Source organism: Lepisosteus platostomus, chromosome 2 (assembly GCF_059453375.1).
Source record: "Lepisosteus platostomus isolate fLepPlt1 chromosome 2, fLepPlt1.hap1, whole genome shotgun sequence".
Classification (NCBI taxonomy): Eukaryota; Metazoa; Chordata; class Actinopteri; order Semionotiformes; family Lepisosteidae; genus Lepisosteus; species Lepisosteus platostomus.
Genome location: NC_142612.1, coordinates 72,157,719 through 72,183,319, shown reverse-complemented (window position 1 = coordinate 72,183,319; position 25,601 = coordinate 72,157,719). Strand labels below are relative to the sequence as shown.

The following is a 25,601-nucleotide window of genomic DNA, read 5'->3' as shown; positions in this document are numbered from 1 at the left end:
CAAAAAAAGTGTGGTTTAAAAAAGCCCAGAAACTTACAGCAACTTAAAGCACCATCAGAGATATGAGGCAGATATACCTTAGATGTTTTGTGGTATCTACTGTTATGTCCTCAAATCACCTGTCACCCAATAAATGCCACTAGACTGGTATGTTTTTTTAACAGATGAAAAAACATTTAATTTATAAATTTGTTTGAAACATCCTAAACATCTTATGTTTCATCTACTTACGTTACTTCGTTTTCAAAAGCTTAAAACATCACCCTATCCATTTTTAACTGGTGTCACAGAGAGAAAGTGGCAACTGGCCAAAAAAAACACATCCGCACCCTGCTCCACCGTCGCATGCTGATCTCCATGGAGAAAAAAAGTATACAATTGTACCTGAGGACAGCTGTCATGGCTTGAGGTTTTGAGGGCATATGCATCACCTGTTTGAGTTTATACAGCATCCACAACGAAAAATAAAACTAGAAAATCACAGTTCAAAAATGTAAATGTAACCTGATTATCTTAATATGCTTCTTTACTGGTCTGGAATCAATCACATGAAATATGACAACAGGATATTACAACCCACCTTCACTTAAAGACAGCTAAATAATCTAAAGAACTAGTTTTAATATGTATATTTGGAATTTAAATAAGAGAGGTACTCTTCCCTGCAAAATAGCTCAGTTTTAGCTCAGTTACTTCATGATCATAATTTCTCTTCAGAACCAAAATATTTTACTTGCTAGAATGAAGAGTCACTAACTTATTAATTGGAAGGTATAAAGAGAATGAATGAAACACTCACAGGAGAAGGGATGAAGGCCTCATGGTACTTCTTAGGGTTAATTCTCAACGGGCCCTAAAAAAGAAAAATGATAGTTTCTTATAATTACTATATTGTCGCCAAAGTTAAACACGAAGCATTACTTTTCTATGTCCATCATAGTCAATCTACCTACAGTCTGGGTTCCAAATACAACTCAAAGTTCCTACCTTATGACTATAAATCTATGCAAGTTTTTCCTAATTCAATTTAATCTTTATTATTTCCTGGGAGAAATGTGTTTTGTGGTAGAGTCCAACACCACAATATAATAAAAACAAACATCACTGACAAGGAATGCTTGTCGGCACAACAGTGTTTATTGAGATAAGAGAGTTACTGTACATAGTTTGGGAATGAGAAAGAGAGGATGAAAGATTTTCTAAATCTATTACAGTTAGAAGGACAGAGAGCTCTCCCACACGGGAGCAAATAAGTAAATTACACGCAATGTTGTGCTAAAAAGCTTTTTGCTGATGATATTTTATGTTGAATTCCAATCATCTGGCAACAAAGCTTCTAATAATATATGGGATTGGAAGAAAGGTGCTGAAGTTGTTCTACCAGTATTTCGCTCTCCAGTCTAGCTTGTTTAAAACAAAACTAGATTTAATCCTACCTTGTGAACAAAACAGCATGTAATGCCATGATTAATAATTTGGGATAACACAAAGAACACTTTGCAGATACAGAGCACAAAGAGCTTTATTTGTGCTCATTGTTACATAGCTTCTCTAAAAGACACTGAAATGTAATACTCTTTTTCTAAAACAAAAAAGTCACCCCAGTTGTCCACACAAAATATTTGGCAAAAGCATTTTGACTTATCCTCACACTTTCAGTCGCTAAACTGCACCAAAAGCAACAACAAAGGAGAGAGAACATCCTGAGCAAGCATTTCTTGATGCAAAATCTGGGTAGAAAAAATAAAACTGTAGTTGTTGTATTTTTACTAAATCCATAAAAGACTTCCAAACCTGAATCAGCTCTCCCCTCTTCAGCCCAGCAGAAACATCATGGATATCCATGTATGCTTCAAATACTTGCTTCTTCTTGCCTCTACCTGCTTTGTTCTTATTTTTCCCTTTATCTGGAGCCACACATGGACTGCAGATTCTGCCTGAAAGCACAAAATCAGATCAGACGTATTGTTTGCATGCGTTCACTTTCTAAAAGTAAAATAATTCATTAACTTTGACCAATTTTAAGACAATTTAAAAATTATAAACAGCTTCTGAACTGTTTCGAACAGAGTGGGACAGGAAGCAAAGTGTTACATTTTCATCACTATTGATTTTTAGAGACTTTGATAAGCAGAAAACGAAAAAAAAGTTGTAGAGGAAAAACCCTGACTGCAGCCCAGCCCACGTGCTGACAGCAGCAAAGAAACTACCTCTTGGAAATCTTTTCCAGGCATTTCAAAATCCCAGGAATCTCAAGAGAGGCAAGACACCCATGATATCAAACTTTTAAAGGTTCTAAAATTCAAAGATGACACAGCATGTCTGGAAAAGACTGCACCTGCTCAATGAAACAATTCAACTCAACAACAATAAAAAGCCTGAATATCACTTTGCCAATTCCAGATTGGGAATGATGAAGTCTCCAAGCGTTTCAGTTGTCCATGTCCTTAATGAAACCCCAATGAACATGAGGTTTTAAAAGAAACCTTATCCCACAGATAACTTCTAAAAGAGCTAAGAATGCTTGATCAGAAGACACAAAACAAAATGGAAAACATGTTGGACATCTTTCTTCTTCCAACATGGGAAATCTAGGGGCGTCTTTCACAGGCCCTCTACACCCAATTCCTGTTAGAAAATATAAAGTAGAGGAAAAGGACAGTGAAATAAAATCTATTACATTTAGCTTGTTTTTAAGGTCACTATCCATTTTTATCACTGTATGAAGACCTTCTGGTTTCAAACTAACAATTCAAAATCGTTGAGGCTAGTCTTTGCCTTACCTGGGGACTGGCCTGTAATTGGCCTATCAAAGCAACCCTGTGACATCCTCCCAACTGGTGCTCCGTCGCTATCTGTACCTCCTGTTCCCTCCCAGCTGCCCACAGCGCTGCCCTTACCGACATTTTTCTTCTTCAGCTTCTTTCTTGCGTCTTTCTCCTGTTCAACTATAGGGCCACTGGTTTTGTGGGGCGAAACCCCTTGTCTTGAGGGAAACATGACATCCTTGCTCCCAGAGGCACCTGCGGGACCTGTCAGAGAGGGCCCTTTAGCTGAGGCAATGCTGTGATGCTGCTTCTTCAGCTGCTGTTTCGGGGCGTCCTGTCTCACAGACCCCTCCCCGCCGGACTCCATAGCACCTTCGTCTTGGCTGGCGCCGGGGTCCCTCTTTTTACCACGGCTCTGCCGCGCGTTCGCCCCGTGCGCCCCGAAAGACTCCACGGGCTCCCTGCGCCCCTGGAGCTTTTCTGTGCAAAAGGACGGGCCACTCTCGGCCTCCACCCCAGCGCTGGGGGAAGACGGGCGTCTGTTTGCACTCAGGGAGCCTCTAGGAGCATCGTCCCTTTTGCCCGACGCAACATCATCCTTCTCCAGCATGGAGTCGTTCGCCCGGAGCTCCACATTCTCCTCAACGTGCAGCTGCTGGTGCTGAGCAAACTGGTTGAGGTAGGCACGGAACTTGCTGCTGTGATGCTGGCTGAGCAGCCGGGCGTAGGCATCTTTCTGGGGGGCACCAGTGTGATTCTGCCCACGCCTTGCCTCCCGGAACTGGGTAGGGCCCTTCACCTGCCTCCGATGCTCCATAGTATGTCTGCTTGAACCTGTTAACACAGTAGAGTATAATGAGGGGTTCTGTTACACAGCTGGATTGCCTGTATGTTAATGCAATCGGGGGGCGGTTGGGGGGGTGTATTTGCAGCTCTTATTCAATATTTCAAATCCATGCAATAAGATGATCAAAGCTGTATAAAAAAAAAGACAAACCACAATTACAATTACAACAAATTGTGTTATCTCTTTCCGGCACTGAAGCATTTCCTTATGATTGGATCCTTGCTCTGAACAACAAGCAAGGCTAAAACGTTTTTAAATATATTTAATTTTATTTTCAGGGTAACAGGGGAAAAAAAAGAGATTACATGTATTAGTGATGCACTATTAAACCCGTGTCTTTAACCCACAACGGGATGACGACTTGCAGCATTAGAACCAAAGATTTGATGGTCATTTAGTGACTTTAAGAACGTCACTTCTCGAATTTAAAGATTCCACAACTTGAAGCCTCTTTCAAATCCTGCAGAAATAATGCACAACAACCTCGCGTTGTAATTTCACGAATCTTATCTTTAACAATGTAACTTATCTTTCAAACAAATTTCGATTACATTTCGAATAAGACGGCTTACTAACTTGAAATGAAAAGGGTGCTTCCCAAACATCTGCTACTAACATAAGCGACACTTATATTAAAACTCCGTGGGTAACAGTGGTCTTAAGCACCTAAACATACTACATAACACGTCACTACGTTTGTTAACAAACAGAATCTATAGACACTGTTCACAACATAACTTGATATGCGCTAGAATATACTATTACTAGGACTGCATTATGTAAGAAGAAATATTAAAATGAACCTTGAATTCTGCTGTTGCATGAAATTTGTATGTGCCCCTTTACTAATCGGGCAAAAACAACCAGGACAGCTTACATCCAGTTGCTCATAAAGCTGTGCTTTACATCCTATACATTGTTACTTTTAAACTTATTTTAAGGAAATATACAGGTGTACCATAGATGTTAGTGGAAGCCGGTTATTCCGTAGTCTACATGGAGCAAAACAGATAGTGCTGCTGATATAACAAACATTAGCACTGCTGTGTTTTCTTAAAAGAAGTCCAATGTATGAGATTAAAAAAAGCTAACCAAGATGTGCGTTCAGCGTTAATTTTAATCCCATTTCATAGTTACCTGATTTGATGTGCTCAAAACTATACTTCGGGGTGCTTTGTCTCTACTTCAAGTTGAAGGGTTTTGTTCCGGGGCATAGTTCGTTTGGGTTTTAGCTGCAATGGTTTCTGGGAGCTGAGTACTCGTGAATTCGAATACAAATGAAAAGATGTTTCTTTGCGACATCTGTAAGAACCGTCTCTTTGTTCATCAAAAGCTTAAGTTAATTCCTAATTGCGAGACCAAACTTGCCTTTATATCGGCAACAGCAAAAACCAGGGTGTAACAACGTACAACAGGCTTTTGTGCTAGATACCATATAATCACGGAGCTACAGACACCGGACTGAAATTACATCGGTTTAGTGCTTAATAACAATTAATTAGGATCTCTGCACTGTGTATATAATATAAAATGTACGCTTTCTCTCTCCTGGCATGGATATAATATATTTAATTGCCCCCTTAAAGGAAAACCGCTGTCTTTATGAATGAGGAACGTCTCAAGATTTTTTTCTTCAGCTTCCAACGTGTACTTCCACCTTCTAAAAAGACAATCTAGCATTACTTTTTCATCGTATTTAGGTTAACATGTTTCATATTTGTATCTCCCTTTGTGACCAAAACATGGTCGTCAACAGAGGACATGGAGGCTCCGCGAACTTTCTTTTAAAATAATAAGAAAATATATTCCTTCTTTAAAACACATTCTTTAACATTCAAGTCTTTCACGCACTCGGTGGTTAAATATACAGAGTTTAATAAATAACTACAAATTAATTTTATTGATGAATTTGAGATTCATCCTTAAATGTAAATGGTTAAATTTACCCCTGTTAGACCACCAAATGTTTAATGCTATTATTTACCATAGGGAGAAAATAGATGCAATTACTGTGCTGGAAAAAATCTTTAAACATTCTGCTTAGTGTGAAAATTCAGTTCTTTAAAATGGACAGGTATTGTCTATTACCTGCACTTTTGTTTAATTCAGGCTGTGAAGAATGTTTTCTTTGTTCTGGCATAGCTAGTACTCACAAAAAGCTTTCTGCTCTACATGTAATCTTCCAGAAAGTTCAAAGACACACTGAGTAGGTGTGTAAGTGTGGGTGGAACAGAGTATATATGGGGTGCTTACACTAATTCAATCCCTTTATAAAAAAAAAATCTTCTATCAATCACTGTTGTATGTTTTTCTTTAAGAACTAATCAATAGCTTGCTTGTGATTAATCCTGCTACAATTTGTTAGTCTGAAAAATATGCAGCAGGTTCCTCGAATTAATTTTTTATAGCCCACGGAATCATAATTTTATCACCCTTTGCACAAAATTGTGTGCGTCATAATCCGTCTTTTGTTGATGGGTTTAAAATGAATACTGTCAGATTCGCAAAATAAAATATTGCTATGTATTTTCATTTGCCAATATTAAATCATGTTCTGGTATAAGACCTTACATTTAGTGGTTGCTGTGTACTTAATTCATTACTGAATTATTGTCATTTATGTGATACACAGGACTGATAGGAACAGGCATTTTACGCTTTGTGGGAGACACTTCCAGACACATCATTTAGCATAGAAGTATGTTAGTTTTGTTAAGAAGTCTTAACACTACATAGGACCATTTAAAAAATACAGGGAGAAATCCAATATAAGAAGTATACATATTGGGTTGCTTTCTCCTATTTCTTTCAGCAACACACAACACAACATAAATCACATCTTTTAGCAAAACAAACTTTTAGGATGACCTAGTAAGCAGCAAATAAAAAACTGCTTCAGCTTTTTAAACATTTGGTTATAAGTATTATTACCATCAATTGTACTGTATGTCTTAATGTAGTTTCATTTACTTTTATGCAGCACAAACTTTGTTTTAAAAAGTAAGCTTGCACTGCAAGGCTATGCAATAGCTTTTCACCACTGAAGCTTGGGATTGTAATAAAATGATGATTGATACGTTAAAATCCATGCAAAATGAGTTGCATTGGCAGTAGAGTGTTCTTAGGAAGGGGAAACAATTATTAACCCTTTGAATTCAATGTCTGAATGTACATTCCTAGCCGCTGTTGTGTTAGATGAAATTAACTCGCAATGTCATCCTGTGGTTGTGGAATTCTAGTTTATGAAGATGTGAGCTATTACATCACTTCATAAAAGTAGCACTTTTTCAGACATTACAGCAAACATTTTTATGGGTTTAAACTAGTGCGACTTTACTGAAAGAATAATGGCTCTGCATTGGAAGATTTGGATTCTTAATTTTAGATTGGCGTCTCACTGTTTCCTTTTATATTACTGTGCCTTTTCACTTAGATATTTTACAGGTGCATCGGGCCAATCTCTCCAAAACAGCAAATGAAAAGTCATGTATATAACCAATGGAGAGGGTATTGTTTCGACTACAATTATTATTTTGTCAATAATGCTCATTTGTACTGCACATGGTTAGAATTTATTTCCCCCACCTCGTCACAGTCCTGAAGCAAAACATATCTCAGGGGATCAGTTTAATGTGACTCTAACTCTAACCAGATTGAATATTCATCATTTACATTAAATGGAATACAAAATCAGAAATATAAGTGGTCGTTCTAAACCTATAAAATAATAATAATAATAATAAATGCTTACACTTACAGTATATAGCGCTTTTCTGGATACTCCACTCAAAGTGCTTTACACGTAATGGGGACTCCCCTCCACCACAGATGTGCAGCCCCACCTGGATGATGCGACAGCAGCCATGGTGCGCCAGTAGACTCACCACACACCAGCTATCCGTGGGGCGGAGAACAGAGTGATGAAGCCAATTCAAAGATGGGGATTATTAGGAGGCCATGATTGGTAAGGGCCAATGGGAAATTTGGCCAGGACACCAGGGATACACCCCTACTCTTTTCGAGAAATGCCCTGGGATTTTCACAGAGAGTCAGGACCTTAGTTTTACATCTCATCCAAAGGAGGCACATTTTTACAGCATAGTGTCCCTGTCACTATACTGGGGCATTAGGACCCACAGAGACTGCTGGGTGAGCACCCCCTGCTGGCTCCACTAAAACCTCTTCCAGCAGCAACCTTAGTTTTTCCCAGGAGGTCTCTCATCCAGGTACTGACCAGGATCACACCTGCTGAGCTTCAGTGGGTTACACTTACACTTACAGTGGGTTTCAGGGTGATATGGCTGCTGGCATCAAAATTAATTGATGAATTCTTAAAGTTGTGACCTTTCAGTATGTAAATTGACCCTTAACTGTTAGAGAATCATGGATTTACCAGCCATTAATATCCAGAAACTAGACACACTGCATCTAAAGGATGTCACCAGACAAAGTTCTCTGACTAATTCATTTAGCTGTGGGATAAATGCATTATTGCTTGCCATTGAGCCTTTCAATGTTTTTTTTCTGTCAAACTCTATGTACAGTATTTGCTTACTAGGAAGGTCTTACTGTCCAAGCATTTCAAGTCTGACAGCACCAAAGAAGTACGGGTTCACTGAAAGGGACACATGGGGACCAATCAAAATGATGCAGTGTAGATGTTCTGTAGAGGAAGAACTGCATCATAATTGTTTTCCAAACCTTGACCTTAATCTGTCTTGAGTACCTGATAGGACTGGCCTTCCACTTTCTCCTTCCTAGAGTTTGTTTAGCGTAATTAATATTTAGTAATGCTCTTTTTCGTGTCTCCTATATCTTTCTCTTTTAGTTGAACTCCTTTTAGTGAGGGAAGATTTGGGAGGGATGTGGGAAGGGCACTGGAAATTCTGGATTTGTCCTGTTTATACATTATTTTCAGATGGAACACTATACCAACAATTGACATGTTCTGTAATATTACTTTAATCTATAATGTAATCCTCGGGAATTTTGGTTGGTTTAAAAAACAATAAGAGTACTTGTCAAGTATGTGTAACCCAATCATTTATGACGTGTTCCATCCATCTATTTTCCGACTGCTTCATCCAGTGCAGGGTCACAGGGGAACCAGAACCTATCCCAGCAAGCAACAGCCACGAAGCAGGAGACATCCTGGACAGGACTCCAGTCCATCACAGGGCACAAATGACCAGAGCCAGTTTTCCCAGAAGCCAATTAGTCTAACAGTATGTTTTTAAACTGTGGGAGAACCCAAGAGCACCTGGAGGAAACCCACACAAACACAGGGAAAACATACAAATTCCAGGGATTGAACCCAGGCCCCTAGCACTACAAGGCAGCAATACTAACCCCTATGCCACTGGACTGCCTAGTTATGCAGTATTATATAACGGAAATATTTTAACAGTGTTTATTATCTTCCACAGATAAGACATGCATGCATTGACTTCATTTTTAGTTAATTTCTGTTGTGTGAAGTTGCTGTTCCACCTACGTGCTTAGAACACTGTTTCTGTTTGGTTTTGAAAACAAAATCTAAAACCCTACTGACAACATTCTAAGCATTGAAAATGTAACATTAAACTTTGCAACTTAAAAAAAAAATTTACATTTAAGAGATAAGACTTTACATTATCTACTTAATGTTAAACAGATTGATGCTTAATAATATAATAATTGTAAATACTAGTCTGTCTTAAAATAGAGGTAATCATGCTTTGCAATACAAAAATAATAATGGAGGTGTTTTAAAGTTTTTTGTTACATGTAGAAGATATCAGTCAAAAAATACAGTACAACTTTATAGGGAATGTTAGTAATTTGTCACATGTACTGTTAAAGTTATTACTACTCTACTAAACTCAGGCCACATTGAAATTAGAAACATATTGCAGTCTACATGTTCCAAAACATAAATTAATTAATAAAAACACTTGAATTGGTTTTGAACAAAAAGCTCCTGTGTGCACTTTCTTCCCAAGTCCAAAACACATTGAAGTGTGTGGTTTCAATGCCTCACAGACAGTTTCTCTAAACAAAATAACTTTGTGTAAACTAAGATCAAGATAGCACGCTTTCATTCATATATACATATAAAAATGTCTCTTGGTCATTTCGTCATTGTAACTGAAAGTATTCTGAGTTTAATTGTGTGGTTAAATGACTGTTTGAGTTACAATTTTCAAAGAAGCAATTTCACAGCTCAATCTTTCGTTCTACCGAGAATTTATTGAGAAACTAAGATGTAAGATTCGTTGTGTTAAAAATATGATAATCACATATGAACTGTCCTTGTCATTGCTCTTACATAATAAATACATAGGTATTTATATTCAGGTAACACCATAACACAACCTAATTATGGGGAACAAAGCACAGTAAAATGTAGTAAACCACATTAACACAATAGGAAAACTGCCTAACTAAGTTGTAAATGTATTGCTGTAAATATTTGTAAGGCATTACAAGCTAAGGGAGGCCATTTGATCCGTTTAGCTCGGTAGATTGTTCATATAGTAGCGAAATAATGTAAGGATTTCATCCAGCTGCTTCTTGAAAGAAGGCAGGGTATCAGATTCAACAACATGGTTGGGTAGCTTGTTCTAAAGCTTGTTCTTGTCATTGCTTGATCTACACTTTTTGCTTTCTATTGCTTCACCACATTGTCTAGAAGATGAAACAAGTGCATCAGCATAGGCAACTAAGTCTTTTTCATACATAGCTTTTTCACCTTCAGTGTTTCCCAGTTTATATTTCTAGGTTATACCTCCAATAAATGTAACATTATACACTTTTCTGCATTAAATGTCATTGGCCAGGTGTCGGCCAATTTTGAATTTTGTCTACTTCTTTTTAAATTTCCATCACAAGGTCTGCAGGTTTTGTTAATCCTCCTGTTTCCTGCATTACAAATTGACTAGTTTGCTAATTATACCAAATTCAGTTGCACAAACAAGGAAAGGCTCTACCACTTACATCACCCCAATGTGAGTATTCATCCCTAATCTGTCCTAATTCTTCCTTCCCAAGCACCAGTAATTAATTAATTGCTAAAAAATAACTATTATCCTACACTTATAGAGATGATCCATGAATTTAGAACTACGCTTCTGCCTCTCTTTGATATATAGTGAAAATGAGGTGACACTATGAGATTCCAATGCTCTGGAATTCTATTTTAATGTATTTCGAAAAGTACAAAGATATTGGAATTAGGAAGTATGATGTCACGTATGAACAAGCCCTAATCTCGTGCAAGGCACTGTGAGTTCTCAAAGGTTACCTAATATCCCTGAAAACGACCTGGCTGAACCCTTACATGAGACGGACTGCTTCTTCAGCTTCTACTCCTGTCCAGATCGCAATGCTGAACGATCCCACATGTGAAACACTTCAGAACTGCGCTTTGTAAAATGCAATAAAGCATAGCATAATAAAGTTGTTATTTATAGGGCTGTAATGGACTTGTATTTAGTATTCCACTAACAACGACTGGGGACACAATATTCAAGAACTTCAGAGACACCAACCAGCGTACAAGCAAGCAGTCTCCACTGGTCACAACAATGGGACCTCCTGATGTAAACCATTAGGTTTTTTTGTTTTTCTCCCACAAGAAAGAGGAAAATCATATAAAAAATTATGTATATAACATTCTGTGGTCTGGGCTTCAAAACTCTCAATTTCTCGGTGATGTCACTAGGAAAAATCTGTACCATCATTAAACGGGTTTTTCTTTTTAAAAAAAAATCGTTAGCCCACACTTGTGACATTTACAAAAATGTGTCCCCCCATTGTAAAACAAGAAGAAGGAAAAAAGGAACGCTATGTTAAAATGCATTACGTGAGGTCATCACTCAGTGGGTGCTGAAAGCAACACATGTCGAGCTCAGGACTCGGCTTCAAGGCTCAGGACAGATTTGTCATGAGAACCTGAATGGTAACACAGTTCTCACACCAGCACTGGACCACAAGTGATTTTCCAGTGAAGCTGCCGAAATGCCTAAACCCATCTCCACCATCACTGACGGGAGAACAGATTGTGGGTTCAAACACAAACATCCCTCTTTTGGTGAGCTCTTCGACTACCTCATCCTATTCCCTGCAGAGGATGACAAGACATGTAGTCATACGTGGTCTTCAGGACAAATTTCTAATTTAGACTTAAGTGAAATCTTCTTTGTAGTATTAGTATTAGTAGTATTATACCTACTTTTATCATCCATTGAGTCGACTGAATAAAGGCAAGTTTTGGTATCCAGTTTGCTATTTGCTAAGACACATAACAAAAAGTAAAGCTCTTTTGAATGAAGTTGAGTGTTTAAACCTTCAAGTTGAATTTTCTTTTATTTTCTAGACTATTCATGCCACTTATCATTTTATAAACTAACGAGAGCTACTTCGAATAAACCTAAGGATCTGCTTTAGATAAATAGACCCTGAGATTATTGAGACAGCTAATCGGAAGATACTTTAAAGGCAAATAATCTTCAGAAATTAACGTCAATGAGTTTCTGCATAAACTGCACCTTTTACATCATAACTAATCTTGATCTTTTCCTGCTTTTGGGGTGCTTTAACAATATTACTGATATCACAAAAATAAATGTGTAAGTGTCTATGTGAAAAACATTTCATTCACTACATTATTTGTTCTCTGCTACAGGGAGTATGGGAATGACAAAGTTTCTGTTTTTTGTGTCTAGGAGCACATGCATAAAGAATTAATCTACAGTCTTTGAAAACTGGAAACTGTTTGTTACTTTTTTTCAGGATGTCATTGAATTTAACACTTAATTACTCACACCCTTTTCCTTTGGTTAATTATTTACTTCTGGGAAAGTATTGCATTGTGTAGGTGTAATGTTCCTTAGACCCAGTGTTCAGGTACAGCCAAACTAGCACAAATTTACACTCCCTTTGCAAATAATGAAAAAATAATGAAATCTAAATTATCACTGAAGAGACAAATGTGAGAATCAACCAAAAGAATATTAAAACGTATTAAGCATTACACAAATCACATTACACAGTCAGTTTTTTCTCTTTCATTCATTCTGATTACAGGCATGCCAAATGGACTACACAATGGCTTGCAAATTTTCACATTTGGTGGCTTTAAAGTTAACAGTCATGACACTTTGAAGTAATAATTAATATTTGTTATCAACAGAAGCTTCTCCACACATTAAATGCAAAAAAACAAAAAGAAAGACGTAAATAGTTGATACGAAAGTAAAATGATGATGCCATGCTTGTATATAGTATGTATTCAGGCCCTTTCTTTGGCAAACCTAAATTATTTAGGTAAACAATATTACCTTAACAAGCCATACAGTTAGTTGAGTGGCCTCTCTCTAGGTGTAATAGTGGTTTATATGATATCACAATAAATACATATCTCTGAAAGCTCCCTCAATCAGGTAGTAAATGTAAAGCAAAGAAGACAAGGAGCTTTCAAAACAACTAAGGGACAAAGTTTTATAAAGGCAGAGACCAAGAGAATCGTATACAAATGTCCCTTAATACCTCTTTGAGCATGGTGAAGTTGAACATTAAGAAATGGAAGGCCCTCTGACATTGCTTAAATCAAGCAGTCCCTTCAGAGTGAGCAGCCAGGCAAAGAGGAACCAGTTTAGGGAAGGCACCATGAAGTCAACAGTGCCTTTGACAGAGTTCATTATCTTCAATATGACAAATATCCAAGGGTTAACAGATCCTGGTGACTTCACAAAAGTCACCAGGGAAGCTTGTCAGGAATGATGGGAACATGGAGCAAAGTACTGGCCAATCTTAGAGGAAAACCTGCTTCAGACCTAAAACTGGAACAAAAATGTACCCTTTAGCAGGACAATGATATTAAGCACAAGGACAAACCTGCAAGCCTGGAGTGACTTAAGAATAAGAAAGTGCATCAGTGACCCAGTCAAAGACATTGAATACGTTAATACGCTAGAGAATTTGTGGAAAGACTTAAAAACTATTGTCCATAAGTGATCCCTAAGCAACCTGAGACAATTTGTGCTAATCCACCAAGACATATGGCCAGAAATTGTCATATGGGTGTGCAAACTTGGTAGAGACTTACCCTACCAAGGCTGTATTTACTGTGGCTCTAATTACTTCTAAAGATTCTTTCACCATATACTGAGTTATGGATCTGAATGCTCACGCAATCAATATTTTCTCTTTAGTTTTTGCTGGCATTTACTTTAACCTAAGTGGCCGTTGGAAATCTTCAGTTTGAACATTCACATCTTGAATAAAATATTAAGTCATTTTGTAATTTCACAACATAAGAAACACTTTTGTAAGGCCCTGTAACAATAGATCAACTTGCCGATTTTCTAAAAAAGCCATTTGACATTTTTAAGGGTCATTGTTCTTCAGATTTTGTATTATTTTCACAGTACTATAAGTACCATTCTGCCTGTTGTACATACATGTATTTACATGTACATACAGTGTGTATCAGTTTTGACATGACTGTCATGCGATGGGTTATAGGAAGAACCGATGACATATTGCCTTTTAAGTTAAACTAAAGTGTTGCTTATTTTAACTGTGACCATTTCATTCATTCCTATGCTATAGTGCAGTGGAGGGAGCAGTATTCAAACCTAATGACATGACAGTCTATCCTTTTTGTTCCAGCCAGGTTGTGTAACAAGGTTTGTTCATTCAATGAATTTCTTTTAAAAAAAAAACATTTGCAAGAAACACAAAGAAGCAAAGACTTAAAATGGGAAATGATATGAAAATGCTGGTCAATTCAACTCAATTGACTGAGTATAGAATCTCTGTTTTCGTCACACGCACGTCAGTCTGCCACACATCAAATGAGTGATACCAAATAATGGACTTATTTTCAAATGAATTAGAAAGATACAAAATCCCAAACCACAACATCTCCCTGGGAGGGCTATTAGGTTTGGCATCTACTAAAATCTTGAAACTTTTGCTGAGTGTTTTATGCATACGTAGGCAATATCTTATGTAAATCAAATGAAGCTTTTAACCATTCTGTACAAATTCTGAATACTGAGAATTGGAAATGAAAGCAGATGTTTTAAAAGCTACTGTATATAGGTAAATGGCCATTGGCTTCTGGACCCTTGCTGGCATAAAGCTGATCATGGACTATCCAGAACCTCTCAGCCAGCAAGGATGCTAAAGAAGAACAGCTGTGAAGGGAAAATTCTGCAGGAGTGGACAGTACGGAACAATTGACTCTTAGTCACTCCGCTCTGATATAATCCGCCGTTTCCCACAGCTCAAGAGGGCAGCTTTCATTGTCTCAGGACAATCACGTAGAAGACACTTCAGATAGACCGCCACTTCTGTTTTGATTTCTTTCTCTTTAAGCCCCTGACTTGCTCATGAAACATTACAGAAGTATGTCTGCCCCTGCTCTGGGTAACCTGTCAGTTGAGTTATTCTCCCCTTTGGAATGGGCAGCCATGCTTAGATAAAATGCTGTTTGTATGAATGAGTTAGTTGTTAGCAGAAGTCTACCTGCCGAAGAAGTAAGTTGGCAGTGTCATTACCACTGTCTCGCATGATCTACTCTTTTCAGGTCAGCAAGACGGCCTCAGCAGCACTGGGATGGGAAACCTCCTAGGAAAACAAGAAAATTGCTTTAGACGATGCTAGTGAACCGGAAGGGTGCACTTGTCCCCCAAAAACAGAATTTCCACATACGAATAACCCAGGATAGTGAGCAGGGGCAGCGTGTTGTAGGAGTTGCCTTTGGATGAGATGTTAAGCTGTCGGTCTGACTGCTTGGTCATTAAAGATCCCATGGCTCTATTCGTAAGGGCAGGAGGCTTAACCCTGCTGTCTGGCTCATTTCCACTCTGGACTACCCTAATGATCTCCCTTCATTCGACTGGAGAGGGAATTTCTCAATTCTTTACCTCATTTGCTATGTACTTCAGTGCCTCTTCCTATCTACAGTGGTTTGGGGTCCATAGGCATGAAACAAATTCATGCTCCATAAATTAAATGAATTGTTGTTGTTAACTGTCGGGTGTAGCTTGAGAAGCTTTTGATGAATGATTACAAGTAATTCTTAATTTGGAATCAGGACAGTGAACTGCAATTTTTTTATCCTAGCCACCACTGCTGTTTCCCAAATCACAGTTTTCATCTATTCATCTATGTTCCATAGCGGCTTCGTCCTACTGTGCTGAGGCAGATCCTATCCTGGCGGAGCCAGGGCGCAAGTTGGAATTGCATCCTGGATGGAATCAGTGCATCACAGGGCAGACACAGACGCACAAGCAGACGTGGACAAGAGACAACAATAGCCCAGCCAGCATGTCTTTTTTGAAGTTGGGAAGACCCGGTGAATACCCATCTATCCATCCATCCATTTTCACTCTGCTTTCCCTCGTGAGGGTCGTGGCTGCAGTAGACCGAGTAGATCAGCCCAGACTTCCCTGTCCCCAGTACAGATTCCAGGGGGGATCCCCAGGCGCTCCCAAGCCAGCCGAGAGATATAATCCCTGCAGCCTGTCCAGGGTCTGTCAATGGGTCTCCACTCAGTGGGACGTGCCTGGAACAGCTCCAGTGGAATCCGACCGACCAGGGGGGCATCCTTATGAGATGCCCAGACCACCTCAATCAGCTCCTTTCGCTCTGGAGTAGCAGCGACTTGACTCTGAGGCTCTCCCGGTGCCGGTGAAAACCCGTGTGCACGAACTAGAACATGCACACTCCTCACAGAAGGTCTCCAAACCTGAAAGCGGGGTCCAGCAGCACTGTAAGGCAGCTCTTCACTCTACCGGTTCTCAGTTGTCACGGTTTATGTGATCAATAAATACACCATTTGTCAAGCCATCGGGAACAGCTTTGCCAATTGCACGAAGTGTCACCACATCCAAATTCCTTCTTTTCATCTGAGAATGGGTTTCAACAAGATCAGAAATTGACATCACACAGCTCTCAAGTCAGAAATCTTGAACGTGTATCTACCAATGTCTTCTAACGTTCTTCTCCTCATGTAACTCATTCCCATTTCCAGTGTTCGGATACTTTGGTCTTGCTTAGACTGTGAACTAAAGGGAAATCTGAAGTATTTATCACTCTACCATACTTGTGTAAGCTGATTAGAAAACAAAGGAAAATGGAAGAGGAAGAGTCATCCATACCATGACTAGAGAAAAGGATTTTGAAAAAGACCGGGGAAGGCGAAAATGGCCAAATATATAGCCTCTTAAACAGCACATTCAGAACAGTTTAATATTGTTATTTTGTAATAATTGTTATAAAATACATGTAACTCGAGGCATTTTTTATTCGTTTTCACGGAGTAGATGAAAATGACAGGGATAACATAAAAACATCTGTGTGGTTAGTTCGGACAAAGTAGCAGAACACTGGAAATCACGCTTAATACACCTCTTTCAGCATTTCAGGATTTGGCAACGAACAGCTCTTTCTCGTGAACTAAAGCGTCGGATTCTTGTTTGCTGTGCGGCGTGGGAGTAATTATAGAGAATTCTTACTGTACGTTTTCTCCGGAAGACAAACCCCACGGCTTCGACCACTCTCAGAGTGAAGACTGTCTCTTACTACAGACTGAACACGCTCCTCGAGACTACAATAATTCAGTGATCCCCACCTGTCTGCCCACTTCCTTCTCAATAACCACCCTCAAGATATTAAGACTATTCACTTACCCGTGACATGCAAAAGGACCCGCATTGCAACCGCGCATAAAAATCTATAAGCGAAAATACAAAAGTCATAATATATTATTGTTTGTACTGAAAATGGCATTTCGTTTTGGCCAGTTGTGTTGGGTAATCACACATACCAAAAGCAGCAATTATATATAAACTCCGCATTAGCAGGGCTACAGCGGGCAGTAAAAAGACGCACTCCTCTGGCATCTGAAGTCTGCGCTGTCTGTAGGAGAATTAAACGTCGTTCTACAGAGCAGGTGTCCTTCAGTTTTTCGCAAAAATGCTTATTTGTTGAAGAAGCGCACAATGAGCACTGTAGCTTACAGGCGAAACATATTTTTAAAGAGTACCTAGTGGGTTGGAATTGACCGCAATATCCCATCCTTCTCGAATAGCACATATTAACCTAGTAAATCGACTGTCAGTTAAAGCATTTTGGTCAAATCACATCATCTGAAAATATCACGCAAATACTGATAGAATTAAGCACAGCATTTCCAAACCAAGCATCTTTAAAATCCATTGAGCAAAGTCGGGATCTATCCGTCTTTCTGGAAAAACGAAGAAGGTGTAAACAAGAAGTTTTGGAATACAAGAAGAAAAAATAAGACATCATTGTCTTCAAGTGATTTAATCTTAAATTTTAAGTTTAAGGGTTTCGGAAGAGCTGTGGGGTAATGGGATCAACGCGCGATAAATGCATAATTTGGAATATTTGCAGTGTGAATCTCCAAATTAATTTGATGCATATGATCTCTTCATTCGCAAACTTAAAATTTTGGTGTCATCACTAGTGTAACTCTAAAGTACAGGTAAACGTAGCCCGCATCTTCTTTAGAAATGATCAACTCCCCATACATTAAACTAGATATATATTGCACTCAGCTAAATACAGTATAGGAAGACGGGTTTTTTTTTCAAAATTAAAACGGGACTTTTCATATGACGCAATAATCGTAATGTGATATTACATTATACGCATTCATTTTTAATTAAAAAAAACATAAAAGATTTATGAAAAGACTGTAACGAAAAGAAAAAAAACGCCTTCAACACCCACAAAAGTTGATAACGGAAACAAAACTGGCTACAGAATGCACTTGTCAAATTTTCTCTAGACCAACAACTGCTCAGATTTCAAAATACATTTTAAAAAACAAAGTAGGCTCTCTTACGCTAAGGCGTATGTATATATAAACTGCACATATATTAAATTCCAAATCAAATTAAAACGAAACGTTAAGATGGGTTATCCGTGAGTCCCTGGACATCAGCAGTGGGCGCACGCAGATATCCAGTGAGGGGAGATGGGAATCGGCTAATTGTTAAATATAGAGAAAAAAGTTATATTCTAGGGCTAAATAAACAGATCGTGTTAAAGTTCTTCTCGATAAACCAGTTTGTCCCTATTTCACGTTGTTTCGAATCAGTGGTACCGTAACTCCTTGTACAGTAGATCAGAAAACCTGAACACGACCATAAATGACTTGCGGGATTTTGCTTTGAAGTGTCCCGCTTATGCATTTGTTTGGCATCATTAATACAAGGAGCGCAGTTTATTCTTTTAAGTGAATGGTTAATTGTAAAAACCTCCAAACATCCTTGTTATAAACGAGAGAAGGACATGCCAGATTGCTCTATAGCCAGACAAAAGATAGGTAACTCTGGAAGCACCCGTATGAGGTTTTACCCCAGAAGAGACCATATCCACGTCCTAACTGCTGTAAACAATACACAGACTAAAAGCGGTATAGCATATTATAACATACACGCGTACAAAAACACACTACCGCGAAAATTAACAGGTAAAAAAAAAATTGGCAACATATCACAACAGAAGGGGGGGTGGGAGGGGGGGGGACACTATTACAAAGCCTGGATGACATCATCGCTGGGTTATAAAAAGCGTGAATGGTGTTCCTCTCTAGCAGTGCAGAACTTGAGTATCTTGGAGTAAGCGAGGCAAGACAATCCACTTGCTGAGAACCGACCTCGATCCGAAGATTTTATTGTAACCAGAAGGAACCCAGTCTTCGAGTTCGCCACTGAGCAGAAATGAATATCTCGCATTTGGTGGCTTGTGGACTATTGATGACTCTGCTTTCAGTGAGCATGGAGGCTAAACCTTTGACGCCGGCACAGCAAAAGGTAAATCAGATTTACACGGTATAGACTCCGTTAGTATAGCCTTGTGATATCCAGCGTAATGATCCATTGTTGTTTTCGGTGGTGGCGTATTCTTTTGTCTGAAAAATAATTGACAGTGCGTTTAACGGTTAGTTGATATTATTTCTTAAACCATTTAAACTAACTTTTCTACGACTCCTTGCAGTTATGCTCGGCTGTTACTTTAGTTTTTTTTTGCTTTTGGCGCAACTATTCCTACGAGTAGTACTAAAACAATAACAATAACAGCCGCATTAAAATACGTTTTGAACAACATATTAACCTGTTCATCCATTAATAAAGTGGTGGGAACGTTTTCTTCATGGTGTTCAAAAATAGTTGGTTGCATACATTTTTAAACTTCGAAGTTTTGAAGTTCATTGAAGGAAAAACACAGTTCTATTTTTATTAAAGGTTCACTCTCATGACCCTGTAGTGTTAGAGATGACTAAAACCCATCATCATTATAAGTACTTATTATTTCTTAATTTTAAAAACTAAGAAATAAACTTTTACGCATGGTGCGTAAGAAAACATGACATATGAGGAAACGTACAAATTATCTTAATAGCATGTTCTTCTTTGGTAGCTGCAAGTATCGCACCTATGTCATGTTCCGGGATGCATCACATTCCTAGAACTGTATTCTGGTACCCAGACACTCAGAAGTACAGAAACGCGCAGATACGATGGTAAAAGAGATGAGGGCTTACCGTAGCTTCTTGTAGTTTCAGACCCGTCTAACAGAAAAAAAAAATTTAAGATAATTTTAATAACTTAGTGACTGAACCTCTTTGTCCCACTTTCGGAGCTCGTAAAACGTTTAGCGGACATCAGTGACAAAAGCCCCACTGCGGTAGTAGTGTAGTACCTGTGCATCATACATGGGCATTGTGACCAAATCGATGGAAAGCAGTAAAAGAAAAGACAAACAGGACAATTTCCTTTCCGTATAATGTAAGTATCTTCACGGAATTTATCTATTGAAATAACACATATCTTTCATTTTCCAATGAAGTTTTTATTGGGTAATGTCTTAATACGGACATATCTTTAAAAAAGTATTTTTTCTTTAGGAGGTGGCGTGAACTCTCACTTATCTGAATCTTCCCACATGGAAATTTACTAGGATGTAACAACGGGAAAGTGTTAAAATCGATGTAGGTTATGCTAAAATGGAAAAAAAAACACAGCAAAGTATCCACAGCAATGTCTCAATAGCACCTCCAACAGTTGATAAGAAGATACTCTGTTCTTACCCATGTCCCCAGTTTGAATAGGAGAGCTTCTCTACTTTATTGCAATACTTAACGTTAAATAGGCTCCTTAAACTAAACCTTTAACCTTTGTAGACAATGACTTAGCCTACCGTATATCCAGTAGCTCCTGCATCCACATGAGCATGAAGTCGACAGCTTAAAGACTTCTGCAATATTAAACTCGATTAGTAAGGACGGTTTGTGGATTGAGCTGAAGGTCAAGTAAAATAAAGCTGTTAGTGGCTGTTTGTCATTGTGCCATCCTCCTCTATAGCTCACATCTGCACCTACCCTGGCAGGTTCCAGGTGAGCTGTTGATGATTCCTTATGGAGAGTGGCGCCTGCACTCTCACAGCCTCTACGGAAAATATGTTCCCTGCTCCAACACCGCAGAAAACACAGAAGGGAATATACTAAGTATTACAGAAGCAAAAGAAAGCAGGAGAGATTCTGATCTGCAGAGAGGCGTTAAATGGACAACAAAATGTGATTCCAACTCTCTTTTGGTGCATTTTGCATCTCTCTCCGCCACATATGACTGGCTAGAGAAGTGTGAGACCGTAGAGTCTTATATTCACTCCTGCTGCTGATTTTCAGTGAATGGCTGCACATTACAGTCATCTAAACCTGTGATCATCTCTTTGTGGATGATCACAAATAAAATAATGACATACAATGACTGGAAACTAAAGGGGGAAAAGCGTATTGTAATATGTTTACAATCGGAATTCCCGATTTACTTTGGTTTACATAAAATAACGAACGGTGCGAGCCGTTCAGGTGCCGTGTGGTTACACGCAACAGTTGTCCGGTTAAATAAATCATGCTGAACCAAAACACAGAGGGTCATTTTATTAACGCAGAGTATTAAGATGCTCAAGCAATAAGTTCCTGCTGGAAAGAGAACTGCTGTGGCGACCAGTCTTGCTGTATGAAGACAGTTACTGGATTCACAGACGGACCATGCGTGAGTCCAGCTGCCACAGGTCTGACCAGGGAAGCCGAGAGCTGACGTCTTTTTCTTCTTTATCTCTTTGTTTTAGTCTCTTAGAAGCTTGCTAGGCGAAGAGCTGTCCGAGTACCTAGCATCGGGGGAGACGGAAGGCAAACTTGAGAGTGCAAGGTCTAGGGTGCGACTCCTCCGGGACCTGCGCCTGGACACCCGGGCGAAGGCAGCCTGGGCGCGGATTCTGAACGACCAGCCCAGCCCGCGGAAGTTCAAGGGCGCCGTGAAGAAAGGGGGATCCCGGGGCTGCTTCGGCCACAAGATTGACAGAATAGGGACCATCAGCGGCCTCGGCTGCTAAAGAGACAGCGCCCAGAGGCGGTAAGTGAAGCACCGGGGTGGCAAACTCTAGGAGGATGTGAGCTGACGTCAGCAGTATGGGAGACGCAAAACATAGACGCGCAAATCTCATGTTGTGAGTGCTTGGCAGTCGTTAACAGTGAAGTAGTCATTAATAAAGCATGTATAAATGACAAATATCCAAATCTGGTTGACAGCCATGCAAGTAATCATTTATAAGGGTCACCTATTACAGGGTTATTAACACTGCATTATCATTCTCTTCAGGTGGTATGGGTGAAAAGAGCTTTCGGATTAATTTCGAATTCCATATTTTGAATTGTAACCATAAACACACTGTATATGTGTACTTGGAATATAGTGTTTCTTCATGTAAAAAATTTTTTTTTGGGAGTGTTAGCGAAAGGCACTCTTAGTAATTTTGGATCCAGGTTACAGTGAGGTTGGGACTCAAATGAAATTCACACTGATCACACTGTCAATTAATTGTGCAAAAAAAGCACTTGCTTACTTAAATTATGTCAAAACAATTTGACATTGTGTCATAATTGGAAAACACAATGTTTTTGTTATTTGTGCTGCTGCTAAAGCAGGATGCCTCCTGTATTTTTAGGGAATAAAAGAAATAGGCAAATCTTTACGTTTCTAATAAACAATAAAGTCCAATATTTATTTTGTACATTTGAGGGATGTATTAAGATAAAAGGACAAAAATAAAGGAATCATGGGGAAATAATGTCATACTGGGTGCAGAATGCCATTTATTGATGCTCCCAGTAGCTGGAAAAGAAGTCTGTATACACATAAAATTAAAAGAAAAATATTTACTTAATTAAATGTATCCACAGCAAAGATTGTCTTTAATAAAGTATACATTATTGGACACTAACAAAGGATCAGGGATTAAATATAGGACAAAGAATTTCTTAATTATCACTGAGTGCACTGAGTACAAGTGTTTTTTGTAGTCTAAATGTTCTTCATGTGTCAAGGTTGTTTCAGAACTGTAGACATCAGTCTGTCCTGGCACAATGAAATCCGAACACCACACAAGAAACGAAATGTGCACTGAATGAAAATGCTTATGGATAGTTCTTTGAATGTACTATACCGCCTTACCACCTTGCACGTGTGTAAGTGGGAAAATGTGACCATTACCATCAGTAATAAACTAGTGTAAGTGCCCTGAGATTAGAGGTTGCATTATTAGGGATCATGTCATAGGCAGCTGACACCTTACATGTCCTTTAGCATGGCTCATTACAGGAATTTGTAGGTCAGCATACAGTAAATGTGTATAAAACATTAACTAATTTAGTGATAAAGATATGAGGTGATCCACAGTTAACTGAAGCAAAGTACACATATGGCTTCAGACTATGGCTGTAAAATGTTCTCTGAGACCGGGCGTACGTAATCTCTCTTTCCAAAGTCAGCTGAAGCTCTGTGTGTGTCAGTGGGTGAATGTGTCTTACTTTTTCCATTTTGTGCAATCGATCATCCCCTTTCCCTGTTTCCCCACTCTGACCCCCCTGGAGTGAGAGAAAGGGTTAGGAGTGTTCCTCGTTAATACTTTTTCCTATCAAAAGAGCATGCTTGCTCTGTCAAAGTACATTTTGGTGGGGGTAATAACTAAATGAGGAGACTATCATCTTTTTTTTTAAAAGAAATGCTTCCCAGTCTTGTCGTTGAAGCCGATACCCTGGCTTCTTCCAAAACTAAAAACACGGGATGAGATCTTTGAATCAATGAGCTACTTCAGAGGGGCCAAATGGCCATCTCTCATTTCTGAATGTTCTTACTGACAGTACATCTCATAAACTCCATCAACACTGATTTTACGAAGATTGACATTGAGTTAAGCAAGCAGGAAAAAAATAAATGCCAATGGTATTACTTATGGCAGATTTTATTCTTGTCTCAGAATTTTGCAACGAGGAAATTCATTTGATGGTAAAACTTCTTTTTTTTTTCCAGAACCTTCATTGGACGATGGGTTTGGACAAACTCGGCTGTGGTTGCTCTTTACCTGAGGAAAACAGAAAGCACCCTCTCTTTTCAAGAAACTGACTGGTTCGAATTTTGGTACAACGAACCACCATCACCAGCGTTACAGAACACTAAGAGAAAAAAAAAATTCCGAAAAAAATATACATAAAAAATAAACGCTACAAAAAGGCGGACAATGATGTAGACACTAAAACTGCAAAGCTGTATATTGTCGCTGCTGTAAATTCATGTACTTCATTCCTGCATAAATGTATTTATGTTTAAGAAAACTATTTATATGTTTATAAAAGAGATATTTATAAATATGAGTTTTATTTATGTAACATTTTGAAATGGATTTAAACTGCAGGTCAAACACGTTTGTAACATTTTTTTTGTCTTAAATAGCTGTAAATGTTTTAAAAAATGAAAAACCATTCCACATGCACTTCTGAGTCTCTCCCAAGTTTGTTCTGTGGAATTCTGTTGGACATCTGTGACACTATGTTTTTGTAGCTCCTTGCTTTTCTTTCTATGTACTTGAGTCTTGTATGGAGAACAATCTCTAGTACACGGGAACAGTCATCTAAGTGAATGAAACTTTATGGCCTTTCTAATGCAGATATCAATATTAATTTAAGATCCTTTAAAGGATCCAGTTTTTTTTAAATAGAATATTTTCAGCTCCTTTTCATCACTCTGCCCAGGTCTTTCTGCTTGGTAAAAAAAACAGGCACTGGAGCTGAAAATTTATACATTTGTTTCACCATTTTATAATATATCCATGCTGGACTTTATACAGTGCATTTCTCAAAAGTAACATTAGAAAAATGTGTTTGCTCTGTGAATATATTTTCATCTAAGACTACTAGGGGAGAAGAGGAAAATGATGCAAAACCAACCAAAAAAACATATTTGATACACAAAAATATTGAAAAGGGGGACATTACATTTGTTCCTGACTATTTGTCTAGTTGTACACAGTGGATTCTAAGACAAAGATCTGAATAAAAGGTATATGGTGGTAACTGTACGGAGGAAAAGGCAATTGCACCTCATTTTAAACAACAGAGGGAGCTACAGAGATCACAAACTGTGCAGTCTCAGGATGATCAAGACAGGCGTGCCCAATCTGGGTTCTGAATGGTGTGTCTACTGACTTTAAAAGTCTCCTGAAAGCAACAGTACCAGAAGAGCTCTGTAAAATTGTAAACTTGGTCCAGTAAAACCAGTAACCAGTTGGTGTGGCTTGTTTAGAGTTGAGCTTGCATGGAAAACTGTAGATACACTGGCCCTCATTAAAGTCATGTAACTTTACACACTCTATCTATCCAACTCACTGCAGATACCTGGTATTATAATTACGTCAAAGGAACAAGCACAGGTTTATTCCACGCTGAAAAGAAAAGAAACACAACGTTTCGTCTGTGGAGCCTTCTTCAGATGTGAGAGAGAGAGGAAAACCAGCTGTTGATTAAGCATGAGAGAACAAAAGCCGGGAGTGGAGAGGAGGCGGGAGCAGGAGAGAGGCAGAGTGGACATGCAGGTGATGTGAAGTCAAGAGAGGTGTGAAGTCAA

The 25,601-nt window shown here is 38.7% G+C and overlaps 2 protein-coding genes and 1 long non-coding RNA gene across 5 annotated transcripts in view; 1 reads left to right on the top strand and 2 right to left on the bottom strand.

Moving 5' to 3' along the window:
- dis3l2 (DIS3 like 3'-5' exoribonuclease 2) overlaps positions 1-15,232 on the bottom strand; it is a 137,139-nt gene extending 121,907 nt beyond the window's left edge. For 2 of the 3 annotated variants that reach the window (XR_015929549.1, XM_088616883.1), the window contains exons 1-4: positions 4,753-4,896; positions 2,784-3,602; positions 1,795-1,937; positions 800-853 (exon numbers count right to left, since the gene is read on the bottom strand). Coding sequence is in view for 2 of the 3 variants with exons in the window: in XM_088616883.1 (XP_088473009.1) it covers positions 800-853; positions 1,795-1,937; positions 2,784-3,585 (999 nt within the window). In the remaining variant the exon portion in view is untranslated. Of the gene's footprint in view, positions 1-799; positions 854-1,794; positions 1,938-2,783; positions 3,603-4,752; positions 4,897-15,129 lie in introns of those variants that run through there. The other variant, XM_088616872.1, reaches the window with a different exon arrangement.
- A 3,980-nt stretch (positions 15,233-19,212) lies between these two features.
- Positions 19,213-24,471, top strand: nppc (natriuretic peptide C). Its single transcript, XM_088616855.1, has 3 exons — positions 19,213-19,451; positions 21,772-22,055; positions 24,012-24,471. The coding sequence occupies exons 1-2, from the start codon at positions 19,359-19,361 to the stop codon at positions 22,033-22,035; spliced, it is 357 nt and encodes a 118-aa protein (XP_088472981.1). The 5' UTR covers positions 19,213-19,358; the 3' UTR covers positions 22,036-22,055; positions 24,012-24,471.
- LOC148677033 (uncharacterized) lies at positions 19,280-20,317 on the bottom strand. The gene is made up of 2 exons (XR_015929545.1): positions 20,183-20,317; positions 19,280-19,549 (listed from the first exon to the last, which is right to left on the bottom strand). It is a non-coding gene; the product is annotated as an uncharacterized LOC148677033 (long non-coding RNA).
- Positions 24,472-25,601: the final 1,130 nt, after the last annotated feature.